Source organism: Ambystoma mexicanum, chromosome 1p (genome assembly GCF_040938575.1).
Source record: "Ambystoma mexicanum isolate Mex_15411 chromosome 1p, UKY_AmexF1_1, whole genome shotgun sequence".
Classification (NCBI taxonomy): domain Eukaryota; kingdom Metazoa; phylum Chordata; class Amphibia; order Caudata; family Ambystomatidae; genus Ambystoma; species Ambystoma mexicanum.
Window position 1 is genome coordinate 1,114,830,147 of NC_090921.1, and position 24,536 is coordinate 1,114,854,682.

At 47.7% G+C, this 24,536-nt stretch overlaps 1 protein-coding gene across 3 annotated transcripts in view; it reads right to left on the reverse strand.

The window, feature by feature from the left end:
- The window catches only part of LOC138449172 (zinc finger protein 398-like), a 509,505-nt gene that overhangs the window by 388,052 nt on the left and 96,917 nt on the right, over positions 1–24,536 (reverse strand). For all 3 annotated transcript variants that reach the window (XM_069604750.1, XM_069604749.1, XM_069604748.1), the window contains exon 2: positions 22,454–22,580. In XM_069604750.1, the coding sequence (XP_069460851.1) occupies positions 22,454–22,580 (127 nt within the window). The remainder of the gene's footprint in view (positions 1–22,453; positions 22,581–24,536) is intronic.

The following is a 24,536-nucleotide window of genomic DNA, read 5'->3' on the forward strand; positions in this document are numbered from 1 at the left end:
CCAGAGGGTGAAAACTGGACTCTGTAACAATTTGACTGGCACTATTATTCACAGCACCACGTGGCAGGGGACGCCCAGGACTAGTGCTACAGCACGAAAGTGCTCAAGAGGCAGGCACACTATTAAAGGCCCCAGAACTAATGGAACCTGGCCCGTATAAGCGAAATCTAATTGGGAAGGTGACCTTTAAGTGGAAAGGAGGAACCAGGTCCAGGCCCAACGCTGGACTCACACCCTGGTGGGGAAACCAGGCACACATTCCCCGGTGGAGGGAGGAAGGAGGCCGCAGGGGCAGTGTTGGATATTGGGGTGGCCAGAGGGCGCTGCACCATCCTGGGGAGCATATGAGCAGGCACCACCAAGGGGAAGCAATTGGCCCGGACTTGAGAATGCAATCTGAGGGAGTGGGCCTGGGTGGGTTGAAAGCAGTCGTGCTCGCCATAGCTGAAGCAACCTGAGCAGTCAATCGCAGACCTGGGGCTGGGAAGGCGGCGTGAAGACCTGGAGAGACAGTACCATTCCCGACCCTGAGAGAAGGTCTGTCAGCCGTCCTGGAAAGACCAAGAGAGAAGCTCGGACACATGGGGGTGGGCGGTCCCCCACTGGCATCCAGTCACTACAAAGCTTCTGGGGAGAATTAGAGACCACCCCAAAAGAAACACACTCTGGTCAACAAAAGATGGTGGCCGGGGAAGGTACACCTGCTCCGATATTGATGAGAGAGGACCTGAGAGACATTTTTCAAGAGATCAAGGCAATCAGGACAGACATTCAGGCATCCATTTGTGATCTTAGGGGCAGAGTTGACAAGCTTGAGGACAAGATGAAGGGGATGAGGAAAAATCATCTACAGGTGGACCTCCTCGATATGGAGTACGAAGCACGTCTGGCGGACCTGGAAATGCGGGAGGAAGAAACCCTGCTGAAGCTGGATGATTTGAAAAACAGAGAGCGGTGTAATAACCTACGCATTCTTGGAGTCAGTGAGCAGAAGGGATAGTCCACAACGGAGGTGGGGCGGAAGGTACAGGGGCTGATCAACTAGCTGTTTGCCTTGGAAGGGGTAAGGAAGTACAATTGGAAAGAGCCCACAGAGGCCGAGGTGGCAGCGGTAAGGCCCCCAGATCCATAGTGTTCCACTTCCTTAGTTATAGGGAGAAGATGGAGGTGCTTGAGAAGGCGGATTGCCTGGGGAGCTTCCAGTATGAGGGCGACACAATTAAGGTGTTCCAGGACCTCTCAGGACTGACTTTGGCATGTTGCAGAGATTGTCGACCCCTCACGCAGCGGCTGACCGACAAGGGCCTTCAGTATCGCTGGTCCTTCCCCTTTGCCTTGTCATTTGAACGAGGAGAAGTGGACTACCGGGTGACCAGCCGTAAAGAGGTGCAGCAGGTGCACGAAGATATGACGAAGGGCCAGGAGGGAGAGGGGGTCTCGCCCCTGGAACCATGAGGACCGGTGGGCCCGCAGAGCTCCAAAAAGAAGATGACCGGTGGCAGGAAATTCAAGAAGCTGAATACCCCTCTGCAGAAGGGGCTGGAGATCAGTTATGAAGGGAGGGGGAGTGCAAGCTCCCAGAAGAACAGGGGATGATATCTGGCAGGGATAGCACCAGGGGGAGGTGAGGGGATACTGGAGACAATGGGAGAGTTGGCCGATGGTCCCTAGTGGCACCTCTCAGGGTGGGCGTCTCGTGTACAACACTGCTCATGGTGCAGGGTAGGGCGAGGGGACAGGGGGCGGACGGAACGGGAACCCAAATTAACAGATGTGAAGGCACACCTGCAGTTCATATGGAGCGTTCTGTGTTAATTGTGTTCGAGTGGTCAGCAGGGGAAGTCAGGTTTCAAAATGGTGCACGTTGAGAACGGGGGCCGGGCGGAGGTGCTCAAGATGGGATCATTGAATGTTAAGGGTCTGAACTCACCTACCAAACGTTCGTTGCTGGTGAGGTAAAAGCGGAACTGTGATCTAGATGTGCTGTTGGTGCAGGAGACGAGGATGGTACGAGGAGAGGAAAGGCGTATCCCAGGTGCCCCTATTTGGTAGGTTTTCTGGGATTCTGGGCCTCTAAAGGAGGAAAGGGTGGGGGTCATCTTAAACTGGAGGAAGAGGTTTGCGAACCCGGTGGTCTGGAAAAGAACAGACGGAAGGTCTCGGGGACACTAGAGGGCTCACGGCTGACCTTTGCATCTATATATTGCCCAAATGTGGGACAATTGCAGTTCCTGAGGGAAGCCATGGGGGAGATACTCGATAGGTCTGAGGTCCTTCTGCTGATTGCGGGGACTTTAATATGTGGGCAGAAAGGGAACCGGATCACATGGGGTTGGGGGGGCAGGATCTTGGACTACATGTCAGATCAGGGGTTGGTTGATATGTGGCGGGACTGTCACCCGGTGGAGAGGGGCTTTACCTTCTTTTCTTCCGCACAAGGATCCAGAACAAGGATCGACTAACTGATTCATGCCCCAGCAGTATGCCGGTAGGGTCATTGGGTGCAACCACCTCCCGATCGGTTGGTCGGATCACAATATGGTTGAAATGGGAATCTCCCCGATGGGTCTGAAACCCAGGGAATCCTTATGGCGGTGTAATGATGTCCTCCTGAATGACGTAGTTTTTGTGGAAGAAATTAAAGCTGCAATTGAGGAATTCTTGCAGCTGAATGACACGGGGAAGGTTGAAAAGAGTATGGTGTGGGACGCTGCGAAAGCAACATGGAGGTGCCTTCTCATTCGAGAAGGGGCCTCTAAAAAGAGAGTAAGGGCTGTGCTAGCGAGAAAATTAAGGGGGGGAGATTTGTCACTTGGAAAGGGCGGAAGGCAAGGGGAAGAGAGAGAGAGAGAGAAAGAATTTAAGATGGCGAGGGATAAGTGTACGGAAGTGAGAGACCTTGAAATGAGCAAGGTGCTGGCCAGCTTGCAGTTCCTGAAACAAAGATATTACGAGAAGGGCGACAAGGCGGACACACTCCTGGCAGCTAGACTGCGGGGCCAAAGGATGAAGTGCTGGGTGGCTGGGGTTTGAGACGCGAGAGGGCACCTACATTCCTTGGCGGAGGAGGTGACGCACGAGTTTGCCACATTTTATGAGCATCTCAATGAGAGGGAGGGAGAGGTGGAAAGGGAGGATTTGAATAATTATCTCGCTGGGGTACTCCTGCCGAGCCTCCAGAGTACAGACAGTAACAAACTGGAAAAACAAATTACCCAAGAGGAAGTGCTGAAAGCGATAGCGGGGCTAAAGCTGGGGAAGGCTCCGGGGGTGGACGTGTACACACCTGGGTTTTATAAGACCTTTGCGGGTAATAACATTGTTGCAACCTTTCACATTACAAAGGGGGACGAGGCAGGGTTGCCCCCTCTCGCCTCTCCTGTTTGCTTTAGCGATGCAGGTTCTGGCAGAGTACCTAAGGAGGCCCCCACGCATGGAGGGTACCAGGGTGGGCGGTAGAGTTTAAATTAGGTCTCCATGCAGATGATGTCATGTTGCACCTGGCAAACCCCTGGGAGTCTGTCCCTGAGGCCCTGGCGATAATTGAGGAGTACGGGGAGTTCTCTGGTTTCAAGGTGAATAGAGGAAAGTCAGTTTTGTTTCCCTTCGCTTCGGATGGTGTCAGTGAAGTAGAGGCGCTCAGATCCTTGGGATTGCAAATTCAGCTGGAAGCTGTCAAGTACTTTGGTTTTAATATTGTTAGACCATGGGAGGACCTGGGCCTTGCCAACTATCCTCCTCTGTTCGATAAGCTGTTCTCAGAGATGTGTACCTGGGGTAAGGGGCAGCTGTCATGAATGGGAAAACTCAATGCCATGAAGATGAACCTCCTCCCGAGGGTTTTATATTTGTTTCAAATGCTGCCAATTCGCGCCCTAGAAGCACTCTTGAAAGAAGCCAAGTCACGCATCTTGAAGTTCCTCTGGCAGGGACAGAATCCCAGGGTGGGGTCCGGTACACTAATATTGCCCAAAGACCGGGGAGGTATAGGACTGCCAGACCTGTTGTTGTACTATAGAGCTACAAAGCTCAGGGCACTGGTCCCTCACCTGAGGGAGGACTCGGGAAGGCAGTGGGTATACTTGGAAAATCAACATTTGCTACCGGCAACGGTGGGGCGAAGGCTCTGGGGCCTGAGGGGTAGACATCTGAAGCGTATTCGAGACCACCAAATCCTGGGGGTTCACTGGGAGGTTCTAAGTATGGGGGGGAAAAAGGGAAGGGATTACCACCGGCATTCCCAGATGAGCCATATCTGGGCCCCTCCGGTCAGAGACAAGATACCTGAGGTTGAACGGTACCATTCAAGGTTTGAAGGAGGGCTAACCCTGGTGGGTCAATTGCGGAAAGGAGGGGAGTTTATAGGCATTCAGGACGTGGAAGAGACATTGGGGGTGGGCAAAATATCAATGCTTCTGTACCTTAGGCTTAAAGGAATACTCACAACAGAAAAATTGAAGGAGCTTGGCCAGAGGGAACTCATGGCCATCTAGAGAGTTCTCCATGGACACACGGAAATGAAAGGCCTCATCTCACGCCTCTATGGGGCCCTGTTGGAACCCAAAGAGGGGGCTACACGGGGGCTTCGGGCAAGATGGGAAAGGGACTTTGAGATGGAACTGGGGGAAACCTCTGGCAGCTGATGTGTAGAAGAGCCTTCAAGACATCTATTTTGTGCAAATACAAGCTGCATGCCATGGGGTTGTTACATAGATTGCAATATGACCCGGTGCGTTTATCTAAAATGTTCCCCACTGTGGATCTCCACTGTTGGCACGGTTGTGGTACCGGGCTGATTACTGCCACATGTGGTGGGGCTGTCCTACGGTGCAGATGTATTAGTCGGAGGTCCTAGGATGGATCAAAGATGCATGTGGGGGTGCAGATTGGACCCCAGGTTGGTATTGTTTGGACTAGAGAGGCAAGCGGACAAGTGGCACATCCCCTCACCATTGGTGCATTTCCTTCTCCGGCGGAGCGTGCATGCCACACCAGATACTGGAAATGGATGACCCTCCCCGCAGTAAAAGAGTGGTCCGACACGGCAAAAGATATAAACTTAATGGAAAAGATCACTGCAGCGATCCATTGAGGGTGTGCCTCCGTGGAAACAGATTGGTTACCGTTTTGCAACACATTTGGGCAAGGGAGGGAGGGCAGATGATTTACAATGAGAGGACCGGCCCGGCCCGGACGGACACTAATTGCTAGAGGTGCACCATGGAATATTGTATGTGGGGACTTGAAAGCACAGAGACCACTCGGACCTGTATCGAGATATAGTTTGTTCATACCAATTTGCCTAAGAAGCAGATTAACTGATGGGAAGCAGGGGGTCGGAGAGGCTGGGGGAGTGTGGGGAGTTAAAAGGTGGGCTAGTCACGTTATTTGGATTGCTTGTAGAGGGCACCTCCCTCATGTTGTATTGTTTTATTCAATGCTCGCCTGTGTTTAAAACCAATAAACTTCAATTTACAAAAAAAAAAGGTTAAGACATTGATAAGAAAAGAATGTGAATTGTAAAATTTTGCACCACAAACAGTTCTGAAGAAGAGCTTTAGCTTGAAACACCTGTAGGCTCGACTACATACAGAATCTTTTAGTTGTGAATAAACCCTTAAAACAAAGTTACAGAGTTGAAGGACATTATTTACCATTAATGTATATTACTAAGAAAATGTTGTAATAATCAACTAGTGTAGGCGTAATTACGAACAAAGGGACACACATTTTAGAGCTTTTTAAAAACATAAAGGATTAACCACAAACCAAAAAAAAAGAATATCTGTGGCACTTTATGCCCAACTTTATTTGGTGCAAATCCATCCAAGGGTTTTCACGCTACTGGTGTTCAATAGAATCCCCTTTTTCTCCTTGGGGAAAATGAATGAGAGAAAGCTGAAAACAGCCTTTTATTTGTTTTCTTAATTTGTTGAACCGTTTAACGATTGTTCACCAAAATGACGAGTTGGGAGATGATGTTTGTGTATATTTTCATCCAAATCTGTCCAGCAAGTCAAATGTTATTAGCAATAGAATTTTGGGAAAAGTCAATGCATACTGACTTTACTTTAACTATTGGGCGGCAACTGCCACCCTAAAATTAATTATACACACATATATATATATTTTAACTGAACAAAACCTTGGTTAAGGTGCAGTTAAGTTGTGCTGATGTAACACTACAAAACCCTTGAAATTCAGCTGATGTGGGAATTCATGACCAGCTTACCTCGCTGAGCTCCCCTTGATGACCCCATAATGCTATGTCCCCTATAATACCATTTTGTATGTTACTGTGCATCCCTTCTCTTACAATATGTATGTACTCATGGGCTTTGCAACGGGGACGCTCTTTCAGCTGGCCAGGACTTCCCACATCTGCTGAATTTCAAAGGTTTGGTTTCTTTTAACCTGCGCAACTTAATTGCACCTTAACTAAAGGTTTTTTCAGTGAATTTTAAGGGTTTTGTTATACCACATATATATTTAAAAAATGTACGTCCAACTAGCCATGCCCTTCAGCCATGGCCAGTTGCCCCCCAATATTTACTTTTTTTACCCACTAAGTCTTTCGGCCCAAATAGCCAGGGCCTTCAGCCATGTCCACTGTATATTTTAAAACAATACCGGCCCACTAGCCATGGCCTTCGGTCATGGCCAGTACATTCTCCCCCAATGTTTCTTTTGGACCCACTAGGTGGCCACAGCATTCGACCGTGGCCACTATACATGTCTTTCAGGCCCACTAGCCAGGGTCTTCGTCTCTGGCCAGTAAGCACACCTTTGGCCATGCCTACTGTATGCTTTATAACACCACCAGACCACTAGCCATGGCCTTCAGTCATGGCCAGTACATGCTCCCCCAATATGTGTCTTTTGGAGCCACTAGGTGACTTTCTGACCCACTAGCCATGACCTTTGGCACTGGCCAGTGAACAAAGACTTCAGCGGTGCCCACTTACCATACTGCACCCGTTGTCATGTTGCCCCAATAGGTTTCATTGGGGAACACTAGCCATGGCCTCCACTTTCCATATTGCACCACGCAGTTCCTTAAATTAGCCCAGTAGCCATATCCTTTGGCCACACCCATTACCCCTCACCTCACTGTAGCTGTAAAATTCCAATTTCTTTTTGTATTAATCTAATTTTTGTACTCTTTTTTTAAAAAATCTTTTCCCCCATAACGCAGGTAAATTAGTAATGTACTACAAATAACCCTGGTTATCCATCAATTCCCGCAAACAACTGTGGTTATTTTACTGTGACGTGCTTTCATTCCCAATCCGATTTTCTATTATAACCGTGGTTATCCCCAGCATAATCCCGATTATGCAAAAACCTTTGAGATCTGAACTTGATCCCCAGCTCCCCACTCACCAAATCCCCAATTTCTCATGGCATCTTCTTTGTCCCTCCTTACCGCTAGCTTGATGCCATTTCATCCTTTTTCCTCCTCCAAATGGCATGTATTCCACTTTTTCGGCTAACCCAGATTCTGCCTGTTATAACCCTGGTTAACTCTCGTAACATACAAAACAAAAATAAAAAACACGTCTTTTTCCATTTCTGAAAAGCCTCTGCTGCAAAGCACCATGGGAGATCTAGCTATAATGTTCCATCAAAAATGTTAACAACTACTGGATGGAATATCCCCAGACCCCTCCCGGAAATTAAGTCAATGCTTTGTGCCCAAGTTCTTTCTTACAAGGGCCCAATTCCGTCCAACGAAGCACAGAAAGCTCTTAATATGTAATATTACAAACAAGCAGAAGCATATGAAGTTGAGTACCTGTAATTTTACAAGCATAAGCATTTGAACAAGCTAAACACCAGTGATGTATAATATTCAAAGTAAACATAAGCATACAAATAAGCACGAACCGTTGTGAACAGAAATTAGCAATTGATTAAGAACACTTGTAATGTGCAATACTACAAACAAGCACAAGCATATGATTTAGCCTACAACCCTCATCCTCTGTCAGTTCCTCAATACAAGAGTGTAAATATGCGATACTACCCACTATGGTTGGGGTAGAGGCACAGAAGCACCCCTGCCAAGGCTCTCAAAGGGTAGCAATGGATGAGCAGCCAAGACTGAGACTCACAGGGAGGTGATGCAGGCTGGTCCTTGGGTACAATGATTTCCCAATCCCCCATAAAGGAACGTCTACACAATAGGTTATGTGCTAACACAGTTATTTTATTAAATAAAGATTAGGTTTAGGTGAATATAAACATATAAATAAGGCTCACTGTTTTTTTTTATTTACTTGTTTTAATTGCAAAATAGAATTTATTTTACAAGAGTTGCCTTAATTGATTATTTAATTAATAATAATAATAATAATAATAATATCCTTTCCCATCCAGGGTATCGACAGAAAAAGCTCTGAATTTTGCTTTCCATACTTTCCTTAAATTGTTGCATCCTCATCAGTGTCTGGGGTTTTCGGACCTGTGTTTAGTCGAAGATGTTCAAAGAAACCTGTTACACCTATTATCCACTTTGTTTTTTCTCCACTCATCAATCTGCTCCACCACTCTTCTTCTTCATAGTACTGTAGATTTCTAAGTAGGTGGCCTAGGTGGATTGAACGGGCTTTGCTCACCCCTGCCCATTTCAATAGGAAATGTTTGATGGTTTCTTTTTCCTCTGGATGTGAACAAAAGCGACATAAGTCTGTTGCAGTTTGTTTCCTTCTTGCCAAGGTGTCTTTTGTGTATAATAAGTTTAGACGAGTCCGAAGGAAATGTTCCCGTAATTTTCTTTTTGGACATTTTGCCAGGTAGATTCTTATTTCATTTACTTTCATCATGTTTGGTGGACGATCTGCTGTTAACTATGAGGTACCTGCATCTTCTAAAGTTTCTATCCAGTCTCTTTCCAGGATGCGTTTTTTTACTTTATTCGGATTGCATATAACTTCTCTTCTGAACTACCCACCCCATCCAAGAGGAATTTAATTTTGATGGCCCATTTACACAGCATTCTGCACGTACCTGCTTCTATTACCTTGTGGATAGCCATAAGGATAAATGGAGGTGATGGTAAAATTGTTTTTCTGTACAGCATAACTTTATTTAATTCTAAAATAGATCTTAATGATTGATGATTGAAGGTCGAGCTCTCTCCTGATTAACGACATAGGCAGGATTGTGGAAGATTTAAAACCTTCCTCCAAAATGTTCCTTCCAATTTCAGCCATAACTTGTCCGGTAAGTAAGGCATAGCTTCCGTACCATAGGTAAGTCTGGGTGTGACCTTCGTTTTGTAAAAGGTCAATGCCGGGATCCAAGTAAAACGGCTGTACTTTTTGTCAATTGCTTTCGTCTGAGTTGACAATGTCCTTGCCTTTGCTAGTAGAGATTCTTGCATCGGTACTTATTTCAGATTTGTATTTAGCATTATTCCCAGGTATCTAAAATTGTTCACCTGTTCTAAAGGCTGTCCAGCGATATTCCAGGTGAAGTGTTCCCGTTTTCTCATGGTTTTTTCAAACGTCATTACTTTAGTTTTCTCACGGTTCATATGAAGGTTGTTTTCTTTCAGGTATTCTGCTAAGTTGGTGATTGGTCTTTGCAGACATATAGGCGTTTGATCCATGAGGATAATATCATCTGCATATAACAGTCTTGATATTTTCTCCTTTCTCAAGGTAGGTGGAAAAGACCGTACTCTGCTCTCGTAATCCATCTAGTCAGCTATATATGCGTTGTACAATGCATGGGCAAGTGGGCATCCCTGTTTTACACCCCGTTCTATTTTTATCGATTTCGATAACAGGCCTGCTCGGTTGCGGAGTACACACATCGAAGTTCCCGTGTACAATGCCTTAATTGGGTTCAAGATCTCTGCAGGGCAGGACTGGTCTTCCAATTTTTTCCATGAAGTTGCTCTATCGACATGGTGGAAAGCCTGCACCAGGTCGATGAATACCATGAAAACGTTTGGTCTCTCTTCCATGACTTTAGCTTTTAGCGAACTTAAGGCCAGTATATTAGCAGTCGTTCCTAGATTTTTTACTTAGCTTGCTTGCAGGGGGTACGCATTTGCTGAGTTGGTTATCTATTTCTGTAAATTATGAAGAGCTAGTGATCCAGAAAGCTTCCCTATGGTGTCAAGGAAGGCTATGGGCCGGTAGTGGTTTGGATTCTCCCTGACGCCATTCTTGAAAATCGGGACCACTATCGCCCTTTTCCATGAGGACAGGATTGTTGATGTCCGTACACAATTTTTGAACACTCCTTTGATAAATATTAACCAGGTTTCAGCGTGTTTGTTCAAGTCGAAATTTGTGATTCCGTCCGGACCAGGAACCCGCGATCCATTACGTTTTTTTATTTTTGCTAATATTTCCACCTGGTCAGTCGATAGTAGCCATTTGTCTATGTTTAGAGAGGTATCCGAGCTCCTCGTACCGTCCGGCGTTCTATATATCTCAACAAAGTGGTCCACCCACATTTGTTCACATACTACATCTTGGAGCGTTTGGTTTTCACCCTTGGCGTTCCCCTTGATTAGAGACCAGAAGTCCTGTGTCTTTTTATCGCATATTGTACGGAGCATTGACTCTGAAAGGCCTGATAACGTTGGTATCGATTATTCCTAGCCATGATCGATAACTTTTCAAGGCTAGCTCTGCTTCCGCTATTTTAGCCTTCGATTGTGATTTATAGGCTTTACGTCAGATTTTTCTAATTCTCCTTCTTCTCTCAACCACTTGTTCATTGTATACATGCATGGTAGGTTTAAGACAGTTGAGGTTCAGTGTTTTTTTTACTTTCATAACTGAAAGGTGTGTTGAGTATTCCACTTTATTTGTTTTGTTTAATAGATTTTCTACGGTCTGTGCCATGTACTTCTTCGTGAGTTGATCAATCGCCTTTTCCGACAATCTTAGCCTATTGCATCCATCGCCGATTGGTTCATGTAATATGCTCTAGGTTTTTGAGTTATCCACGTTGAGATCAAAATGCTGTGGTCACTATGTTTCATCCTGATGACTTTAAAGGATTCCATTAGAGTCAGAAGGCCTCGCGAGACATAGGTGTGATCAATTACTGCCTCTTGACCGACTCTTTCCCACCTCGGAACATTTGGCGATTTTGCCTCCATTGCCCAGTGTAAATTATGTAAATCTTTGGCGGCCATGAGTTTCGACCACAAGTGAGCTCGCCCTCTTGGATTTTCTAGGCGGGTGCCTATCTCCACGGTCAAATCTCCATTTATGATGATGTGATTGACCTTCTGATTTATCAAGGTATCATCAATTAGTGTTTCCATTTGTTCTAGGAAGCTCTCATTACTTACTCTTTTCGGGTTCCAGTAGGCATTTATCATTAGGATCTCTTCTTGTTGGTTAAGATCCTTGGAGTTACCAGGTCGAGATGATTCCACTATGGTTGCCAAAATAAACTCTGTTGCTTTTATGATTTCTTTTAGTTGTAATCCGCTTCCTGCTCTTATTGCCGTTAAGAGGCCCGACCTCGGCCTTCCCTTGTGACCCTTTTGTGCTGCTGATAGAGCTATTTCAAAACCATCCAATATTGGTTTTGTGCTAAGCCATGTCTCTTGCAGGCACAGGACATCGAATTTGGATAGATTTACCTCGCTCTTAGTGGTTAAGTGGCCAAAGCCCCTGGTATTCCAGGATCCCATTATCATCTTGGACCTTCACACCAGTGATTGCTCTAGGGCCCCAGGGGGTTCTCATGCCTTTATGTTATATAGTGGTAAGGCTCACTGTGTGCTCAGGAAACTAAGAATGAACACAATATTTACAGTACTAGGTGGTACCACAGTTTTTCTTAGAATTAGCAATAATGCACCAGCTAGTATATATCATAACATGTATTAATATTACTAAGCACTGTTTGAACCTTAAAGCACACCTGTAGCAATGCAGGCAATGACTCCAGAACACTGGCACAATGGGCCTCATTACACGGTAGGCGGTGAGCCATGGCGCTACTAGCGCCATGGCTCATGCCGGTAAAATACCGGCACCGCCTTGGCGGAAAGGGGATTTACCGCCCCATCCCAAGGTTGGAGGGGCGGTAAATCCCCCTTCCGCCATTGCCCTTCCCCATTCCCATTTCTGACCCATAGGGCTCAATGGGAATGGGGAAGGCGCTAATTACGGCACCGCAATTTAGCGGTGCCGTAATTAGCTCCGAGGTCCCTTAGCGGGTTGGTATTTAACGCCTGCAAAAAGCAGGCGTTAAAACTCCAACCCGCTAAGGGACCTCGTAGTAAGGCGGCAGGGATTTACCGGTACCGGTATTTTACCGGTACCGGTAAATCCCTACCGCCTACCGTGTAATGAGGCCCAATGCTTTTTATAGTCGAACACTGTGTGGAGGACCCCCCCACCTGGGCAACCTGCAATAAAAGGTAAGTTATACTTTGGCCCTCATTCCGAGTAGGGCGGTAAGTATAGGCGATTACAGGCATGGCGTAAAGAGCGTGTCCGTGCTGGCACAAGACCGTAAAAATCGGCCTATTCGACTCCGAGTGAATGCGCTTTGCGCCATGCCGGTAACGCACCTCAGTGCCATGCCGTAAAAGGGCCCCAAACGCCCTTACCGGCAACAAGCACACCGTACATAACACTGCCGACATAGAGAATTTAGCGGTAACCGTAAATAGCGGTCACCGCTATTTACGGTCACCGTTAAAAAACGGAACCAGAAAAAACGTCATCGCACAGGAACGGGAAGGAGCACGGCGGCCATCTTTAAAATCACAATCCATTGCCATGCTCTCCATACAGGACCCCCAGCCATACAGTGATCAGAGAAATAGGCTTTGGAGACCAGCATCATGCCCAAAGCATTAAAAAAAGGTGCTGCACGCATAAGAAAAGAGCGCTTTACCCAGGATGAGCTCCAGGTACTGGTCGACACTCTGCACGAACATGCAGACACTGTATTCAGCAGTGATATGCAGAGGCCCACCGTCGTCAGGAAGAAAGAGATCTGGGCCTTGGTGGCACAGAGGGTTAGTGCCGTGGGAAACACCCCCCGCACCACCAAGGACTGCAGGAAACGTTGGGATGACCTCCCTCTCAGAGTGCGGGCCATCCTCTCGGCAAATCGAAGTCAGGCTCTGGAGACAGGAGGAGGGCCAGGTTCCCCCATCAAAATGATGCCGTGGGAGGAAACGTGTGCGGCCATGATGGGCACAGAAGCCATAAGAGGTGTTAGAGAAATGGAGTGCGGTGCAGCGTCATCCGCTGACGGAGGTGAGTGTCATGAGTCAAGACAGAACATGCATTCCTAACGTAAGTCTCTGCCAAGGGCTGGGCAAGGTGTCACGTCATGGTTGGGCAACCCCCCACCCCCAATGAAATCATGCTGTAACAAGTGGGACCCAGGCCGATGTCAGGTGCAAGGCTGTAACCCTTATGGGCCATACCACACAAAGAGGCCGAATCTGTGAGGCACACGGGGCAGTGATTGTAAACATCGTGAATGTGAGTCATCACAGTACTCCGCCAACATGAGTGACCCATACATCTGCATGCATTGACCATCCAAGCCCAGATCACTATCCCACTCACCACCCAAATGTCAACAAACTGCTGCAATCCCATTGTGATACCATAGGCATGTAGAAATGCTGAGCCCCAAATTATTGCTCATGCGTCTCTCTCTTCCCCCCCAACAGGCAGCGAGCATGACAGCGAGGACCAGGAAAGCACCGGGGCCAGTACCTCCAGGGTCAGAGTCAGGGGCCGCTGCATACCTGCAAGCAGGAAGACAACACAGGAAACACCACCTGCTCCAGCAACCCCCATGGAGGGTGCACAACCCCCACCCGCACCCCTACCCATGCCTGCAGTGCTGTTGGACACATGTCCCACTCTGCACTCTGAGGAGTCCAGTGTGGCTGGTGAGAATGCAGCCAGGTGCCTAATCGATGTGCCAGACAGCCCCCCATCAATATCGGGAGCCAACGTGGAGGACACCATTGACATTGGCCATACCCCTGACACACCATCACACAGCCAGGTGGCACACAGCGACTCCAGGGAGAGTGAAACCCCAGGGCTCACAGGGCAAGGAGTACACCCTGCCTGTCTTGTATCTACTTCCCCTGCAGAATCTCTGCGAAGGCCTGCAGGCCCAATACCAAGCCTGCCAAGCACATCAGCCACATCGGCCATGGATGTAGTGCGCTCCCAGCGTCTCACAGGCCTCATTGAGGAGTTCATCAGGGACAATCGCGAATCAAGGGTGGAGTGGCGCAATGACCTTCAGGCTCTGGGCGAGGTGATCACAGCGAACACAAACCGGCTCTGCGACGTCCTTGGCCGGATCGCAGATGCCCTGGAAGCAGCACACCCCACACCACAGCCCCAGCGGGAGGAGCCACCTTCACAAAGCTCCTCCACCCAGACCAGCCCGGTCCGTCGTTCACTGCATACATTGCGGCGCCACGACATGGATCCCCCTGGCTCTGGGAGTGCACATTGACCATCCCGGCACACACATGTGGCCTATGTTGCCCCAATTGAACTATTGTGGTGTTGTTGTGGGGGGAGGTGGAGGGGGGTGAGGGTGTGTGTGGGAGTTGTGGGGGAGGGGGGTGAGGGTGTGTGTGGGAATTGGGGGGAGGGGGAGGGAGGTGAGGGTGTGTGCAGGAGTTGGTGGGGGAGTGGGAGGGGGGAGGGTGTGTGTGGGAGTTTGGGGGGAGGGGGAGAGGGAGGGGGGTGGTGGTGTAGGTTTTGTTGTACACGTTAGAACTTTATCATTCAATACACCGGTTGATCATCCAAAAAAAAGAGTGGACATTGATCATTGTGCATGTGTCTTTTAATGTTCCACAGTGCATGGTGTACATGTATCCCCACACCCAGTGCCTGATGTCTTGTCATCCTCACACCCTCAGCTGACTAGTGAGTCAGAAATATTGTCCGATCAATGATTGCCGCACGGCACGTCCCTCCTGTGCATCGGCACCGTGATGCTGTCCTGCCATTCCTTCATTATCCCCCTCATCATCATCTGGTGGTAGCAGTTCCACGTCAGGGGGCAGTGGCTTGTTCCGACGGATGCACATGTTGTGCAGCATTACACATGACATGGTGATCTTGGACAACTTCTTGTGGCTGTAGATGAGTGCCCCAACCGACCGGCTGAGGCAGCGAAATCGTGCCTTCAACAGGCCAAAGGTCTGCTCTATCACCACCCGTGTACGGGTATGGGATCTATTGTAGTCCTCCTCGTGCCTGTTCTGTGGGTTGCGGACCGGGGTCATGAGGGTGGAATGAAGGTAAGTGTTTGTAAATTCATGGTGGAGAACTGTACTAGTCTTACATGGCAGCATTCACCCCATTACTGGCCCGGCTACGTGTCCTGTGCAATGATATGATGGAGGGGGTAGCATCTTCATGATGGGTTATGGTGTGCACTCACATTTTGTTGCTTGTGCATCGTATATGCATGCAACAGTGTTGGCCTGCATTCATTGATGTGTTGTGCGAGTTTTGGTGACAGGGTGGGGGGTTGCCTGTAGTTAGCAGCATACTCATCATTCTGCACTGATCTGTGCCATGGTGACTTGCAGCAATCCTATGGGTGTGCAGGACCAGTCACACGCTGTGGGATCCCTGTTGGACTCACTTCTATGCACTCCCAGGGATGACTGTCCTGTGTGGTGAGATGCAGGAGTCTGCGACATGGTGCTATTGCACTGCATGGTGCAGAATACCCTTACGGTGTGTAAAGGCCGTCGATGAGTGGGGCATGTGTTGTGGTATTTGGGCAGGTTTCCTGTTAGTCATGTTGTGTTAGGTGCCGGCTCTAAATCATCACTGTGTGGTTAGGTAGTCATGTGCCGTATAACTTGCCTTGGGGCACAGTGTTCTGTGAGGTGCACATCGTGCACTGACATGAACATTCCCACCCAGGTGAAGTAGGCATCTCCCCCACCCCCTTTCCCAGCCAGGTGAAGTAGGCACCCCCCCTTTCCCAGCCAGGTGAAGTAGGCATCTCCCCCCCTTTCCCAGCCAGGTGAAGTAGGCATCTCCCCCCCCTTTCCCAGCCAGGTAAAGTAGGCACCCCCCCCTTTCCCAGCCATTCAGGTTACTCACCAAGCAGCCAGGCATGTCGTCTGGCATGTCGCTCCATGTAGCGTGGTAGTGTGGAATTCCGCAGGACCAAGGAGTCATGAGTTCATCCAGGGTATCGGGCATTGCAATGTGTGATGGCTTTACTGACATTACACACCATCTGGACGTTGATGGAGTGGTATTGCTTGAGGTTGCGATACGGCACCTCCATGGCATGCAGGACCACCAATTCAACGTGGGTGCAGTCGAGGGCACCTATGCAATTTGGCATGCCTGCCAGTGCATGGAAGGCAACTTTTGTATCATATATCTCCTGGGGAGTCCGGGGTAGGGATATGTAGTCCCTTGTGTGGTTAAGGAGGGCATCCAGCACTTGGTTGAGTATCCGGGAAAATATGGGCTGTGAAATGCCATGCATGTGTCCGACTGTATGCTGGTAGGTGCCTGTGGCAAGGAAGTGGAGCACAGACACTACCTTCAGTAGAGGGGGGATGGCAGTGCCGATTTCTATGAGGCTCACTATATCGTCATGTATCAGGTCCACTATGGTGGTAATGGTGTCACAGTCAAGCCGGTACAGGGTGTGGATCTGCTCCGGTGTGAGGTTGAAGGAGGTGGCTCTGATGCGGGGGATTGGGGGTTGGCGGCGTAGTAATGGTGGCTGCACCGGTAGGGCATGCTGGGCCTGTCTCACCCTCCTTCTCCTCCTGTGTATCCTCTGTGGTGGGGGCTGTGGTTGTTGTTGTTGCTGTTGTTGTAGTTGCTGCCTTGCAAGCAGGGCCTCCAGCTCCAGGAATGCTGCTACAATTGGTATCATCTTGGTGTGGGAGGGGGTGTGGTGTGTGGGTGTGCTCTTTTTGTGCTGTGCACCCATTGCCTCCACCTGTGCTGATTGAGTGCACCTGTGCCTCTTGGAAACACTGCTCATGGTTCTTAACACCTTCTCGGCGATGTTGTTATTTACTCCATGCCGGTAAGGTACTTTGCGGCCTTATGGAGGCCGTTTTCTGCATGTCCGCATTACTTGGGATCAGCACCGGTTTACGCCATGCCGCTAATTTCGGCATGGAGTGTCGGGGCGCGCCACTAGACCGCTATTTATGACCTCGTACTTTACGGCGCCGTAAATAACGGTCTGGTAGGGCAGAATAGTCCGTAACAGGAAACGATGGCGGTAATCCTTTTCCGGCATCGTTTTCTCCTTAACTCCAAACTCGGAATGACCCCCTTTATCTTTATATTAATGCTCAGTCCTTATGTGTTCAATAATTATGTATTCTTGCCTCTACAGGTCACACCACCTACCAAGTACCTGGGAAGCAGCAAGGGAGCTGGACTTAGGTCGAATCGGAGAAACTTGTGTTAGCCATGCAGAAGGTAGCCCCTCTTCCTCGTCAAAGTACCATGGGTGCCTTGTGAGGAGAAGTGGTGGCGTTTTTACGCTTTACTCAACGATGCCCCTCGAGGATGGACTCCCCTAGAGGAAGTAATCACTGGGTCGTTGCTGTCGCAAGAGAAGGGAACCAAGCAGTGTCGGAAACGCAGCAGTGATATTCTGTTGCAGTGGTCTCCCTGGTCGGGTTACCACACTCGCTGTGGATGTCCCACAAATATGCAACTCACTGTGGACATAGACAAGGCTTTGGAGGTGAGGATGAGACCTTAGGTTTCCGTCAATGACATTCAGAGTCTGCGGTTGCAGTGACAGAAGTGGGTGTCCGGTTTTGTCAGTTTGCTCCCATTCGGCTCTTTGGTGCTGCAGGCACAGCATGGATGACAGGATGGCTTCTGGTGAGTTGGACTCGAGCACTGGACTGCCCTGCAGACTTCCACCAATTCTGTACCCTCAGGGCTTGTTCTTCAATGTGGAGTGGCAGGAAACCCATCAGCAGGCACTTCTCTGTAGGCGGTGACCCTGAACTTCCTCAGCCATGGAAAGTGGACAGCTGTCAAGGTTGAAGTTCTTGGTTGGAACTTGGCAAGCTCCGGACGTCAAGTAGAAGTAAGCCATGGTACCCCCTCTTCTTGGCAATACACCGCAATCTGGCCTTCCAATGGTCAGAGACAGGCTCCGGACCCTGGATGATGCTGGTGTATTTGTTCGGCACAAGAGGTCCTGATATCCTTCTTTAGGACCCACGAAAATACTTCTGCAGGACGGCACGCACTCCAGTCAGACTTCCAGAACCCTTCGGTTGAATAACAGCAGTTGTACAATGTCCCCCTCATAGCTAAGGGAAGAGGTCACCTGTCCAGTTCCTTTCTGATCAGTCCTTAAAAAGTTGCACCAGTCGAACATCTTCCTTAAGCTGTATGCAGGATACAGGATACAGGCTTCCAAAAAAAAACTCCAAGCTTCTGACACAAAGGTAAGTGAGGGGTCTCCTGATATATACAAAGTCCCCCATTCACTCAGGCCGGGCTAGGTTCAGCCAGCCAATCATACACTAGTGCATTCATGCAGCACCCAATCAGACTCACAGGTATTCAGTTAATTCTCCCAAAAACAGACTCCAAAACAATGGATCTGTATTGTAGACAGATTCCCAGCCTTTCAGAGTGTACACTGCATTCACTCAGTTTCAGACAGGGCTGGCTCAGGCAGGGCCACAGGCATTGTGACACACAGTCAAAACCAGACACATACAACACAGAATGCAAGTTGACTCCTCTTTCCATTCAGTCAGGTCCCAACTCTAGGGTGTACCCAAAACAAGCAGTCTCTTACCAATTAAGCAGAGGGCAGCCCCAGAGCCTTATCCTTCCGCAAAACATCCAATCAAGGGCAAGGGGGACAGAGACAGAGCTTCTCAGGACTTTGAGAAACAAGAGGGAAATGCAGATAGCTATGAGGCTTACAGTGGCCATCTTGCCTTTGTTCAGCAATCCATTGATCCCTACAGCAGGTGTCCCAAAAATGGAAGAGACCCAGAGTCACTGTGACACACAGTCAAAACCAGACACATACAACACAGAATGCAAGTTGACTCCTCTTTCCATTCAGTCAGGTCCCAACTCTAGGGTGTACCCAAAACAAGCAGTCTCTTACCAATTAAGCAGAGGGCAGCCCCAGAGCCTTATCCTTCCGCAAAACATCCAATCAAGGGCAAGGGGGACAGAGACAGAGCTTCTCAGGACTTTGAGAAACAAGAGGGAAATGCAGATAGCTATGAGGCTTACAGTGGCCATCTTGCCTTTGTTCAGCAATCCATTGATCCCTACAGCAGGTGTCCCAAAAATGGAAGAGACCCAGAGTCACTGCAAAATAATCAGCATGTAGCTGCCATCAGCCAAAACTCTGCTCTGTGGGGCAACACACAGGTGCCCAAAACACACACCCTAGGGGTGCCACAGGGGACTCCTACCCATGGGTGCCATAGGGCTATCCCATGGGTCCCATTCACCAAAGATAACAATGGAGAGCTGCATTGTCAGGGGTCCAAACTGGGCTCCTGTGCAGGAAACATACAGAAAGCACATACCAGAAAAGTAGTAGGATAAGGACGGTGAGGACATGTCCCACTAAAGCATTTCCAGCATCACAGAGAGCAACCCTCATCCTTGTCACAGTTCCTCATTATCCCTACACCCCTCACCGTTGTAACAGCCCCTCAATACCCTGACAAGACACATCCCCGTCACTGTCCATCACTTCCCCCAGATCCCTCATCCTCTTCACAGTCCCTCATTACTCCTGAAAAGCTCATCCTCTGCAGAGACCCTCATTACCCCTGCAACCCTCACCCTATCTCAGCCTCTCATTACCCCTGCAACTCTCATCCTTGTAACAGTCCCTCATTACCTCCGTAACCCTCATTCTCGCAATAGTATCATTAGTCCTGCAACCCTGATCCTCGTCACAGTCCCGAACTACTATTGCAACCCTCGCCCTGGTCAGACCCTCATTATGCCCACCGTCCTCATCATTGTCACACTTCCTCATTATCCCTGTATCCCTCATACAGGTCAGTTCCTCATCATTCTTCATACTTGTCACACACTTTTATTACTCCTGCAACCTTCACCCATGTCACAGTGACTTATTACCCCTGCATCTCTCATCCTCATCACAGCCCATCATTACCCTTACCTGACCATCTCTCATCATCACAGGCATTCATTACCCTTACCCAGCACCCCTCATACTAATCAGTCTCTCCTTACACCCAGAATTCCTCAACATCCTCACAGTGCTTCCTTACCATTACCCCAGCAGCGCTCACCTCATCACAGTACATCATTAACCCAGCATCCCTCACTACCGTCACAGTCCCTCATCAGCCTAACCCTGTTACAACTCATATTCGCCACAGTCACTCATTACCCCCGGCATCTCCAATCCTTGTCACAGTCCCTCATTACCCTTACTATGGCATCCTCATCCTTCCTCATCACAGTCCCTCATTACCCTGATCCTAGCATCTCTCCTCCTTGTCTCAGTATCTCATTAATCATACCTTCAAATCCCTTACCTTCCTCATAGTCCCTCATTACCCTTACTGTGTCATTCCTCATCCTCGGCACAGACCTGCATTACCACCAGCATCCCTTATCCTCATCACAGTCCCTCCTTACAGCCATTCCCCTCATCCTGGTCCAAATCTATCATTGATCCGGCTTTCCTCATCACAGTCCCTCATTGCCTGCGCATTCCAATATCTGCCTCATCGGCCAGCAACCCTCTTCATCGTTAAAGTCCCTAATTATACCCACAATTCTTATTCTCATCAAAGTCCCTTATTACCCCTGCAACACTCACCCATGTTACAGTCCCTCATTTCCCCAGCAACCGGCATCCTTGTCACAGTGCCTCATTGGCCAGTCATCTCTCACCCTTGTCACGGTCCCTCATTATCCTTACCCCAACATCCCCCATCCCCATATCTGTGCCCCTTTAACCCTGTTACCATCATCCAAGTCACAGTCCCCAATTACCCCTGCAACCCTAACTCTTGTCATAGTCCAATTACCCCTCATCCTTGTCAGTCTCCCACTACTCCCGCATCTCACACCCTACTCACAGCCCCTTATTACCCCATCCTCATCACAGTACTTCATTACCCCCGGCACCCCTTATCCTCATCACAGAGTCTTATCACCACAGCAACCCTCTCCCTCAGGACAGTCCTTCATTACCCCTCGTCCTACTTGTCAGTCACTCTTAACCCTAAGCATCTGTCATCTTCGCCACAGTCCCTTATTACCCTTGCTTCCAAGGCGAGCGCGTGGCCCCTGAGCTATCCTGCCGAGACTACAACCACACATAAGCATATGAACAGGCAGAAGACCTGTAATGTGTAATATAACTAACAAGCATAGGCAGACGAAAAAGTAGAATACTTGCAATATGTAGTATTACAAGCAAGCAATAACATACCACTAAGCACCCGTAATGTGCAATATTATAAACAAAGATAAGGAAATGACTAAAAAGAACACTTGTAATGTTTAATATTACGAACAAGCACATCATAGATAAATAGATGCCATTACAAAAGATCTACAGTTGTGTAATGAATGTTGCTATAACATCTCAACACACATACACGAACACATCCCAATATGACATACGCAACATTGCCTATAGCAAAACAATCATGTTATTAATACAAATAACTAAGCAGTGCTTCAAAAGTAATTGCTGGCACTGTGGCCGAAGAATGGCTTGGTCATGTCTCAACTTGTGTGCAATCGGCACAAAGACAATACTGCAAGGAACACGGAAGTTGTAAGAAGATATTTGCGTTAAACCTACAAACATTGGAAATACCAATTTTAAGGTTTCAAGAAGCTTCTCACAGAAAACAAGTATAGCAGAATGCAAAGAAAGAAAATCAAATTCTACTTGAAAAACAGCAATGATGCAAGGACTATGAGAATGCAGATTCTGCGAGAGAATTTATTTTTCGCAGCATGCACTATACAAATGATTCCATTCGTTCAACCAAGGTTGGACGTACCAGTATGGGTAAATGGCAAGTAAACTTGGAAATAAAAAGAAAACATTAATATTGAGCTAAAAACACACATGCTAGTGTTTTAAGCCAAAGCTTGAAAAATAAAACACTATTGAGAGTTTTTATAACTTGCTATGGCATATAATATTTCTGCTACTTTGCGCATTTTATTCAGACTAGCTGGCATGAATTAACTCCTAAACCCCTTAAGTGCCAGGTTATATGCAAGTCTATGCAAAAAGGACAAGTCACACGGTACATTTCTATAACCTCAGGATGAAATAAAAAGTAAGGCTTATATTGGAAATTAAACTGAAAACAACAGTTTTCGTGCTGTCAACAGCCTTAAGACTTTAAAAGATTTCAAAAAAGTGTTCTGTAGTTGTAATGAAGAGATAAGTGCCACATTACCCAGGGTGGTCAATGCTTGGTGAATTTCCTTCATGACATTTCTGTAAAGTTCCTTCTGCCACTCATGTGCAAGATCCCATTCCTCTTCATAGGCACTGGCGGAAATGTCATGGAACCTTATTGGTACCTAAAATAAAACATTTCAACAATTAAAATAAATAATACAAAACATATTATTATCACTGATTTTCCCCATTCTTCTTTTCCATCTGCCAAATCCAATGTTTTGGATTCACAAAATGTAAATTCTGATCACATAGGATTACATAATGTATTTCAATGGGCTTGCTACTAATGAAAGCTATGCTTAGTATGAAATACAGGTGGGGTTTTTCAGAACAAACACAAAGACGATTCATTTGATTATTACTTTAAAAACTATGAGAATTGTGGTGAACCAGAAGGAGTGCTCGGACTAGGATTTAGCATATTCAAAGATGTTTTATTTAAATAATAGCAAAATCACCTCTCTAAACGTATTGCTATGTGACTAATTTCATACTAACAAACTAAACTAAGGGTGCTTGTCATATGTCCAAAATGATATAGTCCTCCATCCAAAACCTACATCTGGCCCTACCACTTAGAAAAAACATAACAAAAATAGACCAGAGCAATAGCCTCTCCAATTGGGCTTTGCTTGGCCAAACTACTCAGGTTTCCTCCCAAAGAAAGATTTTTCAAATGGTCAAAGTTCATAAAATGTTCACAATACAGCTCATCCGGCTCTTTGGAGGTTTTGAATGACAAGTCTTAAATCTTAACACACATCCACTACTTTCCATTCTTTAAAGGGAACAAGAATGTTCTTAGTGTGATTCTGCCACTTTTGAGCTTGTATTTGATAGTGTTCTTGTTTTATGTTTGGACAATAGAACCCTCCATGCTCTCTCTGGTCCCAAACGTTTTCCTTATTGTTTTTATTTCTAGGGCTCCCCGAACCCCTCTTGCCCCTTGATATGCTTAATACAGCAGAGTCTTGAATGGGCATCTGCCCGTGTCCAGCGTTCAGGTTTCTCAGGCTCCCATAACCCTTTTGGCTTCCCAAGCCTCGTGTATCAATGTCACTTAGTTCTCTAGGCTCCCCAAAGCCCTCTGGCCCTCTGATATGTTTAATGCAGCGGGAGCTCGGTTGGACGTCTGCCCTGTTCAGCGTTCAGGTTTTCCAGGCTCCTGTAACTCTCTTGGTTTCACCAATACTCGGGGACATAGCCGTTTGCCCCACTCCCCGGTGTTACATTCTTGGAAGCGTTCACTTCCCTTTCCTGCCCGGCTCAGCAGTCGGCAAGATTCTCATGCAGAGCTTGGTGATCCAATCTCTCTGCTGAGGTCAGGTCTCAGTGTTGGTTAATGGGCCGCAGGCCCACCACAGCTCTGGTGTCGTCGTGCCACCAGGCGAAATGGTCTTTCTACCATCACCGTCTCATTCTCTGCTCCAGCCTTAATGCCTCTCAGAACGCCAGCATTCCGGCATCTCCTTTGTCATCATCTTGCGCTCCAGGCTACCACTGGATCTGTGGTCTAGCGTGGCTCCGGACCCCCAGGATGCCTTCCCGTCAAAGGCTCGGCTCTGCATAGGATTCTTTCTCCTCCATTCAAGGTTCCTTGTCTTTTTATGTTTGTTGCCATGAACAAAAGGGCTGTGTCATTCCTCTTTGACTGTTGAGTTCATGGGGCATCCAGCATTAATGAAGTAATGTCACTGCTATTTGAAACAGAAGACACAGAAGAAGCATCAATACCTTTGATTCCCATATATACAGACAATGAATTCTTGATAGGCAGTTCCTTATAGGAACAGGAGAACTTGTTCCCTAGAGCGGTGTCACTCCCAGTGAGGTACCACTTTCCCAGGCCCCAAGTGAGGGTCTTGCTTAGCGGGCTCACCTCCCTAGCATCAAAGGGGGCTCCTCCCCTCTGGAGACAAGGGACGAATAGTCCAGATTCGTCACTGAATACAATAACTGCATTATATAAAATGGAGCTGAAAATGTTCAAAAGGGCCACTGAACGAGCAACATAGAGTACTTGCAGAGAAAGAATTGAAAGAAAGGTAAGCAACCCAGTGGGTACTTCTTTGTTA